Genomic DNA, 13,307 nt, shown 5'->3' with positions numbered 1-13,307 from the left:
AGTTATGGTCTGGTACCACACTGAAAAAAATTAACACAAGGTACAACAAAGATTTTTCCTATTCACTGTTCACTGTTTTAACAAGTGCCTTTTACTCTTTTACCCCTGCATTGTTTGTTTATCACTCCTTGGCTTCTGAGGAAGAGACTCTTATTCATTGTGGTAGGCTGCCAAAATGTTCCTGTGCAATATCTTGCTGCACCTTTAGTAGCAAATACTTAGGTCCTGGGATACGCTTCTATGTCCTATTTTTACTTAAGCTGGGTAAGTAAGAGTAACTCAATATCCAGCTCCTGGGGAGCTTTGAGAACTATTTAGCAAGCATTCTCTTAACCTGGCTAGTTGGACCAAGGTCTTGAAATGTAATAGAGAACATCCTTCTCTGCTGTTTTGTCTACTTTACTCAGTGGCTGCTGCCAGATCGAGAGTGTCTCAGATCTCTGGGCAGGACTGTGGGTTTTTTTATGCTGTTGTTGCTAGCTAAGAGTCTGGAGAGATTTTTTTTAACTGGGAGATCTTTCATTTAAAAGGACTTTTTAAGAGGTTTTTGAAAGATTCTTTAAAAACACCATGTTTAAAATAAATATTAGTGTCTTCAGATAGGTTAGAAAAGCCTTACTTCATAGAAGCTGCAAGTGTCAAAGCAGTTGTGATTTGTCAGTGCTCCAAAAGTCTGCTCTTTCAGCTAAAGGCTCTTAGGATGTTGTTTTAATTATTACTGGTATCACTATGTCTATATACACATACAAAATCACCAGCTTTCTTTCCAAATCAGAAGAATGGAAAAAGAGTAAATTTCAGATTCTTTTTGGATCTGCCTTTTGAATTTTGGGTTTAAGTCTTATGTTTTCTGACTTTTTAAAACCAAACACACAGATAATTGACTGCAGGAATTTTGGCTTGAAAGAAAGAAAGTACATTACATATAGTAAGAATTACTCATGCTTTTTACATCAGACTAATGAGTCCCGTTCTTTTTTCTTTCTATTCCCTCTTATTCCACTCATGTTAGCAGTTATTCCACTCTACTCTTTTGCTTTCCAGGGTAATGACTCTTGGGATTGAGCTATCTCATTGACCATCTGTGGCCAATATAGCAATTTGTAGTGGATAATCTCTCACACTAAATTCTCCCAGCATGTGTTGTGTGCTGGTTTTGGACTCTGTCCTGTTTTGAGCTCACTCGGGGACTCTGACCAGTTGCGGCAAGGTGCCATCTTTCCTACAGCTTGGAGAAAGAAGGAGATGCTCAGTGGAGATTTTTAGTTTGATTTGTTTTGAGTTATACCAGAGGCTTCCAATTCCATTTCTCAATGAGAAATACTTAAAATATGTGAAAGAAATTTGCAGTCGAGTCACAGCATTATTCATTTAAAGTGTTCCATGGAGAGCCAGTTATCATGAAACAGAGAAGATTCACAGTTGTAGAAAAAGATACATGCACATGCATGTGCACACACACACACACAGACACACACACACAGAAGGATCTGACATGCTGGTTTTGTTGCTGTTTGAATTGATAGGATTCAAATTCTTAATCTAGGAGCTTTTCTCTGTCTATTTCTAGCAGTGACAACTGAATGTATCATATAATCACTTGACTTAACTAGTGGAGAGATTCACGATAAATTTACCTAATATGAGAATGGCTGTCCTGTGGCAGACTAAAGGTCTGGCTAACATGGCATCTTGTTGCCAAAAGCAACTTTTAGGAAACAACGTAAGAACAGTGTAAAGCAATACTCCTCTGAAAACCTCTTCCAGTTCATAATAACCCACAGGCTATGGATTTCCTGAACAAACAGGTATAACTTGGCACTTAATAACAGTTAAGGGATTTTTTTCTCTGAATTAGTCTATGTAATTTTTGAGTGAATCCAAATTTTCAGCTGTAACATGCTTAGCTGCTGTTTGTGGTGCAGCATGGGTGCATCAAGCATGCAGGGCACCTCTTTGCTTGCTTTGAACTCCCTGTTGCCAGCACAGTGACTGTTTCTGGTTCACCTCCGCAACACTGCCAGCTTCCACAGTGGCTCCTTCTGCTGCCGCTTCCCCTGGATGAGGTGTCCCAGTCTGTGCCATCATTTCTGCTGTGCCGGCTGTTTGTATTTCCGGCTCTCCATCACCTTCCCTGTGTGCTTTCTGTCCCTGTGGCAAGAGTTGACATGAGCAGAGGCATCTCACCAGTGTGCGTTTCCTAGAGAAAATCCCTTTTACCTCTTATCCCTGCTCCATGCCCACACCTTGGACCAGCTTCCCGTTCTGCCAAGTTTGTGTATAATGCCTGTGCAACTTTGCCGGCTGCTGCTGCTGAGCAGGTGAGACCCAGACAGCAACTTCTGTGGTGAGCAAACAGCCTGAAAGCCTCAAGCAGCTGCAAGCTGTGGAGACTCATGTGCCCAATCAGTGCAGTGGTGTGCGGACGTTTGTAGGCTGGCTGCAAAGGAACGGTACTATAATTATGCTAATACTGCAGCTTTGGCTAACGAAGGGCCTCTGCCAGCCAGGACTTATCACAGTATGGGGAATTACATCATCTGGAAAACGGGCTGCAGCACAAGGCTGCCAGTGACTGTGCAGCATCCCTGGTCATTCGTAGGCGGAGGCCGCTCCATTTCAGCCTGAGCAAGCACAGTTTTATAAATCTGAATAGTTTGCATTACCATGGAAGTTGATAATCAAGGGACTTTAAGATGAAGAGCTATGTGTGCTTCCGTCTCTTTGGAAGAGTGCATTAATGATTAAATTCCATAAATCCTGTGATTTGTTCATTAATCTTTGTCACCTAGAGACAATCTCCTTTTATGTATACGCTGTTTTATTGCTTACATTTGCCTTWAAAAAAAWAAAAATAAGAATGATAAAAAAATATAGTTGATACGATTCTGCATGCAGCTTTATCTATGTGCTGTTTATGATCAGCACAAGCAGTTATGGAGAAATAAACTGCAAGATGACTGTGCCCTTTTGTTAAATCTTCCAGTTCAGAAATGCTAATATGCTGTCTGGCACCTTTTGCTCTGAAACAAGTGTACCAAGCTTAGGATCGCCACTGTGCTCTCTTATTCCTTTAGGAACCCAGTTACAGTAAACGGCTGTGAAGCATAAGCATCTCTCTGGCATATCATCAGGCAGTCTTGCTGGAGGAATTTTTTTTTCCCTCCTGTAAGCTGCCAAGGTGGACTCCTTAGCTTCGGCGATAGACCAAATGAGACTGCAGTTTCCCCCATCAGTTTCATAATAGTCAGAAAGCTTCCATTTACATCATTGTGTGCAGTGCAGGGCAGCAGCAGCCAGGAAATTTGAAACTATTTTGGTTCCAGTTGACTAGAACAGCAGCAATTGAATTAGCTGATATCGTTATTGATAAACTGATGATCTGTGCATTTTATTTCTTTGACCAATGGGTAACTGCTGGAGCTACAGTAATCTCTGTGAGTAAGGAGACTGTTCAAGCAAATATCTCTCATTTCTCTAGCTAGTTAATATATATATATATACTATATAGACTAGAGACACTCACACCATTTTTTTTATAAAGTGTAACTGTTAAATAAATGTCTGTCTATGCTTGTAACTTGTGTTTTGCTTCCTAGAATTTCCTTTTATTATGCTGTAGGCAAGCTTGATTGAAATGCAATGGTTATTTACCTATGAAATAACATATCTATGCCAGTGCTGATTTAAGTCATGAATTCTTTCATCCTCTAGTCATCAGAAAAACTGCCAGCTGCTCTTACATTATATTTGCCCGGTATCAGTTTTCTAGTCATTTGCCCCCTTGCTATTTTAGCTTTTTTCTCTCCTTTTAATTTTTGCTTTGTTGAAAGAAGCCACCTTCAATGCAAATAGAAATTGATGTTACCTGATATTGTGTGTCCTTTCATTGTTTGTTTGGTGGTGGGTATTTTTTTTCCCTGCTCATCTTCAGTAGAGTCCTTAAATTTTGTTGTTGCTTTTCTAGCCTTGTTTGTAATGCAGTCATATTGGGGGATGGGGGACAGGATATGCCAGTAGCAGCAAGACATGATACTGTGGTGGTGGATGGGAATAAGGGAGGAGTTTCCCTTAAAGAGCTCCAGCTCCTCTAAACTCTGCACCTCGAAAGAGGCACTGAGCTCCATTCGGGCTGGCTTTGCACCTTTCAGGGGCAGGTGACAACTGGTGGTATTTTACTGCAAGAAATGAAGACCTTGGCGGTGTTGTGTGTGGTATTATATAGTATAAACAGGATGGACTTGCTTTGATGCCACATCAGAATCTTTTTTATTGGGCACTGAATTAGGCAATTTTTATCCAGGATTCTGGTAAAGGTGAGAATTGTATTCACTTGTATTTGCAAACTGCAACAGTGGAGATCTTTCCAGAGCTAYGTTACTGTGATCTCATTGTTAAAAAGGCCGTAAATTTCTATGTGAAAGTATTTTTCTCTTGYGCAGCTGGAGCTCTTACAGCTTTGCAAGTGTTCACAGAGATCATAGAATCACGGAATGGTTGAGGTTGGAAGCAACCTCTGGAGATCATCTAACTTAACCCCCCAGCTCAGACAGGGTCACCTAGAGTACATTGCCCAGGACTGTGTGTGTGCTCTCACCTTCTATACGTCTCTATGAGCCTATGTATGCATGCTTTATAAAACTCTTCTTGAGTGTACCAGACCAGAGGGCAAAGTTTGCATGGGAGTAGGATGTTAATAAAGAGAAGTAAAACAGATATTTGCACTGAATGGTTTGCTGCTCTAAGCAGCAGCCTTCTGTGATATATAGAGATGCTCAGTGGTGTGTTTGGCACTCATTGCAAGAAGGAAGGCTACTTCTGTCTCCAAGATGTCAGTGCAGAAGCTAAGATAGCATTTAGCAGGGAAGTGCCTTGCCGCTTGGCCAGGTCTGTGCATGGCACATTGTTGGGGCTTGGCTGCCAGCATGTGTTGGCTGTGGGGAGCCTCATGGGGAGGCTGTGCCTAGGGGAATGCACTGGGAACCCCCCAAATGTGCCAGGCGCATGGATCAGCAGGAGGTATAGGGTCTCTGCATGGTCTGCTGGCGGGTGCTGAGCCATCCTCAGGGTGCAGCTGATCAGGAAGCTGCTGGGGTTGCCATGTCCCAGCCAGAGCGCCCTCATTGCATGTTTACAAGAGGAGWGAGTTGCTGTAGGAGGAGCTGCATCCATGGAGAAATGTTTATGACAACACTTCTAGCAAGGGAGTGCATCCTGGCATTTATTCTGTGTTAAAAATCTCAGTACAGACATGTGCTGTAGAAGCAGAAAGCCACAAATGGGCCCGCACTGTGAGCTGAGCTGGTTGCTTCTCTGCAGATGTAGGGCCATTGCGAGCACACAGCCTCATCTGCCTGCACAGGATGCTTGCATGGATGCTGCAAGGTGCATGTGCACCTGCAGCATGGATGCTGCAAATTCAGCCTGATGGAAATGTGTCCTGTAGCTGTAAGAAATGATCTGGTGTCTGCTCCGCAAAGCATGTGGGTTTGAGGTGCATGAAGTGCTGCCTGGCTGGGTGGATGAAATTGTATGCCAAGATGTGTGTTATCTGGGACTCCTAGACACGAAGGAAAAGGAATAGCCACATTCATGTGGAGAGGTAGACCTGGATCTTCTTTGGACTCCTCCAGGGCATCTACCTTTGTGTATTTGAAACCCTGCTGTGAAAGGGTGCTGTGATAAAGAAGTGGACAGGGCAAAATTGCTCCTGACTGCCTCGTGAGACCTTCATCTTTAATCCAAGGCTGCAAGACTGGCAGTAGAGAACAGATCACTGTTTTGTCCAGGTGCTATCTTCAGCAGAATCTGACCCATGCAGGGAAAACTGACCCAGGGAAGTTTATTCTGAAGAAGTTAAATCAACAGAACTGAAATTCTGGGAAACCTACTAGGGAAGAGACTGCAATCTGGCTTATGCCTAGGCTGTCAGTTTAGTCCRGCACATGTGCAACCTGCTGTACCTACCCTCTGTGGATAGAGCTACTGAGTTGCTAATAGGCAGGTGTCAGCTGCTTCTCTTGTATCTTTCCAAATCACTGGCAAATACATAGCTACATCAGTGCTGAACTGGCATTAAATTACCCTCCCTTTTACCTTGAACTCCACAGTTAACCACAGCTACGCTGCTGTCTTCTCAGAAATGGCTTATGGCGAGATAGTGCAGAGGGAAGATAGGAATATATTTTGCAAAATAGCATCTAGAGATGTACCCCAAGCAGGGCAGTGCTTCCAAAATGCAAGCTGGACGCTAGCTCTGGAGCTGTCTCCCAGAGACTTCTCAGAGTAGGTGTTTGGATCCAGCTCTGTTTGTTTTGTTTAAAGCAATCTATACTTGAGGCTAGACTTTTCCAGAAGTGTGCAGCAAACACAGCTGTTGCTCCTTTTTCCAAAAGCTCAGTTCCTCCTTGGGTCATTACATAAGATGGCCAAATACTCATCAGTGAGGTCCCTCTGAGAACAATTGATTCTGTGTTATCCAGGAATAATGGTAGCCACTGAGTACTCGGCTCTTTTGAAAATATGACCATCAGCTTTCTCCCCTGCTTTATTTATAACAATTTGAAAAACAGCACTCAGTGGAAGGAAGCTTCATAGGCATTAGTGATTTAATTTTTTGATTAGGAAATGTGACCTACTGAGTGTACATGCATCACTGCGACATGGCCATCAATTACCTGAGTTGTTAAAGGAAGATGGCAGTACTGCCAGGAAGCTAAATTGACCATTAATTGCCTTGTAATTTAGGTAATTGGTTTTGGTGCGGCAGTATGGGATGTAACTATTTATATTCCCTATGTTTCATCTTGATAAATGAAAATGACTTAAAAATCCTGTGAAAATAAAACCAGCGTGTGTGGCACTTTCTGTGGATGGATGTTAACCTCTGAATATCTACTTTCTTCAGCTTTTTCATCTGGCATGTGACCCRAGAGTATTCATGAGCTATTGGGACACTTTCTGAAGTGTAGCAGACATTTTTGGTATTTATTTTCAAGGCAAACTTCCAAAGTAGGCTGCCCAAATGCTCCTGTGTGAAAAGATCAGTTCAGGATAACAGCAGTGTGAGAGCAGGCAGAAGTGAGTTAAACAGACCAGTATTTTCTCTGCAGGGTAGAATGTGCTTACACTGTTACTTGAATGTGGAGAGGGGAGGTCAGACTGTTTACTTATGTATGCAGAGGATAAATCTGTGCTTTCTTTTTTTTGCAGGTAGTGGCCATGGAAGTAGTACTTTGCTCCCTCATACCATCATCAACGAATTTCCAGAGTATGGCACAATAGAGCCAAGTGGAGACACAATGAGGAATTCATCTGAGTATCAAGCAGAGCCTTTAGTGCATGGCCCTGAGCGATGGGACAGTGACCAGGTACCTTGCCGACCGCTTCCTGAGAGCACTGCTTCTGCAGGTGGTTCAGGAACTCACATTAAAGCATTGCAGCTGCATGCTGCAGAAGAAAGTTTACAACCTGAGGGTAACCTGCCAGAGACTGTGAAAATCTCTGGATGGCTGGAAGCAACAAAGGTGCAAGAGAAAGCAAATACTTCTCTTGATTCAGAGACGCAAATGGAAAAAGAGAGRGTTACTGGCAGCCAAAATGTGCAGACAGCCAGAGAACCGGTTCCAACAGGCCAAGAAAAACCCTCAGACATGCCTCTTCCATCTGAAGGAACAGCTGAGGAAAAAATGTATTTAATCATAGAAAAAGATCTGGCTGCAATATTGACTGGAGAAAAGCAGTCAGAGTCCTTGCAAGCCATCAGTAATAAAACTGAGGAGGTCCACACAGCGCAAGAGACAAGCTGTCATAGACCATCTGTGACAAACCTGGAAGCAGCCAGCAAAGTGGAGGGGTGGGCGCATTTTGAGGAGTTTTCAGCATACAGTCAAGGCAGAATGCAAATGGGTCCTGAGAGAAGGCACTCAAAAGAGGCAGCTGTGAGCAAACATGTAGAATTTCAAGGGGTGGAGATTTTATGGTTGAAAAAAGCAGAGGAGCAGAAAAGAAACAAGCATTTGCTATTGGAGACTGTGTCTGTTGAGAGAAAACCATTTCCCAAAATACTCAGCCACTCTGTACCACCTATGGTCTCCCCAGCATTGGTCACCTCACCAGAAACAGCTTGGAGGGAGGTCGGGGAAGACCTGAGGCCAGGAACTGTCTCTGGAGCCACTCCTTTGTCTTTGCTTGATGAAAGTGGGGAGGATGAAGTCTTTGTGAAGGAGGATAAGAAACACAGTGAAGACGCTGGGGTAGCAAGAGACAAGGACAGGTAAAATGGCTCTTTGGGGATGCTGAGGGGGGCAGGGTTCCTCTCTTCCCAAGTGTGTGTGGGTTGTGCTTAGCCGCTGATTTGCTGTTAACAGGTACTAATATTTGCCACCTGCACGCAGTATGATGGAGCTGACAGCACTACTGAGCACTTAATGTGTGATGGCGGTGGCCAGTGTGTGAAGCTGGACTGAACTCCAGCTACGCCATGCTGCCAAAGTTTGATATCAGTCACAGGTTTGGAAAAGAAGCAGCATGTCTTGCTGTTCGCATAGTAAAGTTCATATGAAAAAGCAACAGCATAATTAGCATCCAGCCATGGTATATAATTAAATACATACAACATGCAGGCCTGGCTTTCTGCATGCTACTAGAATGGTTTCAGGCAGGTTTCAGGCAGGGTTTGTGCAAGAGGTCAGATAGTAATCAAAAACATTTTAGCTGAAGTTCCATATGTTATAATAAGGTAAAAGTAGTGATGTATGTGTATAGTCTCTGCTAAAATAACTGAGAAGTGTCTTGATTTACTTGGTTTTCTTTTCTAATCATATCTGTAATATGGGTTCTGTCCATGAACTCTGAGCAAGCGTGCCTGTTCTGGTCTGGTGGATATTGCTAAAAACAACTGGAATTCAACACAAGGGCAACTTGTCTCTTTGTCCTTTGGGATCTGTTGAGTACTGCTGTGATTAGTGTGTGGGATTGCTCAGATTTATGGTCCTAATGACTCTCCTGGCAGTGTGAAGAGCCTCACCACGTTTGATGCGTTCATTAAGGTGTCAGGTCCTATGGTCGTGTGCAGGCACACAGATCTCAGATTTCACTTAAAACAAATGCACACAAAAAGCTTCTGGCTTCCATGAATTAGAAGGAAAGTTTAAAAACACAACCAAAGTGTATTCTTTATAATGGAGAAACTAGATAGTAAGTAAAGAGTCTCCAGTGCATCGTGTTTTCAGGATGCTATGACTAAGTCCATGATTTTGGGAGGAGTCTGACTCATTATTTCTGACCCTCAAGGCCTGGATCTGACTTCTATTTCCACTTTATCAGGCTACTTCCTTGATACAAGGAGGAAGAGGAGGCAGGAGGCCCACTGAAAATTGCTTTTCTCTGTGTCTGATTCCAGCATTTCTGGGACAGCTCAGGGTGGCTTGAGTAGGGGTGTGGGTGAGGCACTAGATGTAGAGGTAGAGGGGCTGTCAGGTCTATTGGGGCTCTTAAGAAGAGTGTTGTGGATCAAGAGTTGGTTAAGAGATGGAGTGGTCTGAAATGAGGAGAAGAGGRAAAAGCAAAGATGTACAGAATAGCCCCATGAGGCTGGCTGCAAGGAGGAGCTGTGGGTGAGTGTTCGGAAGCTATGAGGGGTCCAGCCACTATGGACTGCCCAGAGAACGGTGTTACTTGAATAATGGTAGCTATTGGGACTGAGCCACATGTCTTAAAACACCTGGAAGACTTCCCWGGATGAGGCTAGGCTGTAGAGATTCATTTCACTAGTCACGCCACCTAGGACGAGCATAAAAACCAAGGAAGTAAGTCCTTGCATTGCTCAGCACCCCATCTGCACTTCACATGCTGTCAGCTTCCTGCAGGAACCGCAGACACCCCCTCCTCTGAAACAGCAGACACGCAGCAGGGCAGGCTGCGCGTGGCTTTCTGCTGTGCAATTCCTGCATAAACCGCTGCCACATGGAGAGCCTGGCGACCACTGGACGTGGCAGCAGGTTGCATCTCATGCTGCAGCCGTTCTTGTGCCAGCCACTCTGGCTGCCCACACACGAATGGAGAGCTGCTCTCCCCAAAGCTGTGCTGAAGCAGATCCAGGCTCAACATGAGTTACATACATGGGCCTGATTATGAAGTTTTAGGTGAGAGACTGGAGCACAGTTGCCGTGAAGCATCTCTGGAGCTGTAGAGAGAGAGAGGTGAAGTGGAAGAAGCAGAAAAATCTCGGTTTATTTCTTGAAAAAAGCAAGGACATTTGTGTTAGCACCACATCACTTCCTAAAAAGTGATGACTGGAATCCTCTGTGTTGCTGTGGGGGCCTGTGTCCTAGAGTTATGGAAGAAGTTTTGAAAATATTACTGCCAGACTGCTTGGGATTGTATCCCAGAGAAAGGTGGAAAAGAGCTGAAGGGAGTGTTGCCTGTTTCAAGCCTCTGCTTAAGCAGCCTGGCCTGGCAGCCTCATATTTCTGGAGTGTCTCCTCTGATTTCAGTAACAGAGAGGTGATCTTAAACTTTTATCTGTACATCTGCRAGAAGGCCAAACATTCCTCTTCAATTCTGGCACTCCCATCTCTGAGTTTTTAACTGTGTTTGCTCTCTCTTACGTTAATGCATTTTGGAGATTTTTACATCAGAGTTTTGTCTAAGACCTTGCTGGATTGCAGAGCCAGCAGACTGTACTCCAGYAGGGTGGAGATTTCGTTTTAATGCAAAACTTCTGATCTGAGCAGTCCCTTGCATGACAGACAGGAGTGCTGGGGAGATCTTTTGAAATTGTCCGTGCTTTTCTTCTTTGTGCACAATCAGCTCTTGTTATCTGTCAGACAGTACTGGGCTTTTTTTGTTTTCCCCAGAATATTGTTTCCTTTTGTGTCCCCAGAACTGTAACAAAGCAGGGAGAGATGTGGTGCCAGTCATGAACTGAGGCAGTACAAGGAAAAAGCAGCATCTCACCCCACTACTTTTACACTGCTACTGAGGTTTGCTCAATAGTGTAAAACTGACCCCACAAATTAAAATGAGCTTTTTCTAATTGATTTCTAGGATCATGGAGGAGGAAGAAACAGCCATGGGAGGGTATGAAGATGTCCTTGGACAAAGGCTCTCTGATGTCTCCACGGATCTGTACAGCTCGCAGTTTGAAAACATTCTAGACAATGCGTCTTTATATTATAGCGCAGAGTCACTGGAGACCTTATACTCAGAGCCTGATAGCTACTTCAGCTTCGAAATGCCACTCACTCCAATGATCCAGCAACGTATGAAGGAAGGCAGCCAGTTTTTAGAAAGGACTTCAGCCTTGGGACAGCAAGATGTCTTTAAGCTTCCCACTGATGGGGAAATGAAGATGAGTTGCCACGAAGGGCTCTCCAATGGCTTAAGGGATGTAAGTGAAACACTCTTTAGAGGAGATGTCACAGAAGTTCCTGATTTGGGCAGGTAAAGATAACGGATGAACTGTGTATGTGTGTGTGTGTGTGTGTGTGTGTGTGTGATTTTTCCAATGTTCATTTACTTCAGTGAACTGTCTCATAATGTGGGTTTGACTGCATGTTTTCTAAACAGAATAATTTCCAGTGTAACCGAATGAGCTGCAGAAGAAAAGACAGCTGTGGAAACCTGATTTTTATTAGAAAAGTTTGTATTTACTTTACTAAAGTAGTGTAGATTTTTCCCTAATGCTTATACCAATAAAAGGCTGGGCTGTATTACAACATCTCTAGGAGCTATCTGTTGAATGATTAATCATCTGTTACAGGTGAACGTTAATTCATCTCTAGTTATACCTGAATCTATTAGCACCAACATTAGGAAAAATGAAAGTCCTGTCTCCAAACGCAGCTCATGATCTGGATGTTAAAGCCGTGTCTCTGAACACACAAAACTCAGTGGGAGTTTTGCCAGTTACTTAATTGGGACAACATTTTACTCCCACCATGTCCATGGATTTAGAGATTGTTAGGTATTTGTTTCCCTTATGTGCAAGTAACTGATGGAAAGAGAAAGGAGTACTGGAAAAATAGTATCTCCTGTTTGGTAAAAGGAGAAACAGGGAAATGTAATGAGAGAAGAGGTATAGGAGAAGCAAAAACTTGCTAAGTGATCAGGAAATATATTCATAGAAACTCACTTTTTGAGAAAAATTCCCTGATTATGTGTTGACCAGGAGACGCAAGGAGATTGAAAGACACGAACACACAAAGTAGGGGAATGGAGGCAAAAGTGGTCAGGTGTTGATGGATGAGAGAACTTTTGTGTGATGGGAATGCCTTGAGTTTCCATCCTCCATGGGCAAGGACATTACCTGGGACAGAACTAGTCTAGTCTGAGCTTTCCTGGGCATTAGTGGCAGGAGGCCTTTTATCTGTTTTGTTCCTTTCGTGTCAATGTGAAATGAATCCTATGAGACAAAGCAGGAAAAGTAGTTTTGCTTACTTCATGGGCTAAGGTACAGCTTACTCCTGAAAAAGCAGGCAAAACAGCTTAGTAGCTCAGAGAATCACAAAATCACAGAAATGGTTGAGGTGGGAAGAGACCTCTGGAGATCATCTAGTCCACCCCCTCCCTCAAGCAGGGTTAGGTACAGCATGTTAGACAGGGTTGCATCCAGGCAGGTTTTGAATATTTCCAGAGAAGGAGACTCCACAACCTCCCTGGGCAACCTGTGCCAGTGCTCCGTCACTCTCACAGGGAAGAAATTCCCCTTCATGTTCAGGCGGAACTGCCTGTGGGTCAGTTTGTGCCTGTTGCCTCTTGTCCTGTCGCATGACACCACTGAAAAGAGTCTGAGTCTGAAAAGACCCCATCCCCTTGATACCCCCCTCAAGGTCTTTGTATACATTGATAAGATCCCCCTTTAGAACAGTTCTTTCTGTCATTCCTACTGAAAAGAGGTGTTTAAATCTTGCACAGCACTTAACTGTTCAGTGCCTATAGACACTGGTGTGCTASAGCCAACGTGTAGGCAGAGACTGAGGTTAGTTTAATCCTGAAGCTTGTAGCTCTTACTTTCACTGGATGCCAAGGTTTCTATGAGACTGAGCAGTTGGAAGATATATAGCACATGTAGACCCAATTCTCTCATTCCATAGTTGTGACCTCTTGTGTCCGACATGTGGAAAAGTACTGCGGATAAGACCTGCACTGGCTTGTCAAGATAAAAATTATCATGAGGAAAAGGTGAGCTTAGACAATTCTTGGAAATATGTTAGGTACCTTCCTAATGCAGATTAGGAGTTCAGTTCATTTCTGTTTAGATTTGCAAACATAGTGAAGAAACAATAATTTTTTCTTTCTTTTTT

At 43.5% G+C, this 13,307-nt stretch overlaps 1 protein-coding gene and 1 long non-coding RNA gene across 7 annotated transcripts in view; one reads left to right on the top strand and one right to left on the bottom strand.

The window, feature by feature from the left end:
* The window catches only part of PSD3 (pleckstrin and Sec7 domain containing 3), a 119,550-nt gene that overhangs the window by 19,148 nt on the left and 87,095 nt on the right, over positions 1-13,307 (top strand). For all 6 annotated transcript variants that reach the window (XM_085317738.1, XM_085317724.1, XM_085317748.1 and 3 more), the window contains 2 exons: positions 7,213-8,275; positions 11,050-11,445. In XM_085317738.1, coding sequence (XP_085173864.1) covers positions 7,213-8,275; positions 11,050-11,445 — 1,459 coding nt within the window. The remainder of the gene's footprint in view (positions 1-7,212; positions 8,276-11,049; positions 11,446-13,307) is intronic.
* On the bottom strand, positions 1,258-3,989 carry LOC146600829 (uncharacterized). Its single transcript, XR_014897402.1, has 2 exons — positions 3,869-3,989; positions 1,258-2,151 (listed from the first exon to the last, which is right to left on the bottom strand). It is a non-coding gene; the product is annotated as an uncharacterized LOC146600829 (long non-coding RNA).

Source organism: Rhea americana, unplaced genomic scaffold, assembly GCF_003343005.1.
Source record: "Rhea americana isolate MKP2758 unplaced genomic scaffold, rheAme1 scaffold_115, whole genome shotgun sequence".
Classification (NCBI taxonomy): domain Eukaryota; kingdom Metazoa; phylum Chordata; class Aves; order Rheiformes; family Rheidae; genus Rhea; species Rhea americana.
Note: the sequence above shows the minus strand (reverse complement) of the source record. Positions and strands in the feature narration are given on the sequence as shown.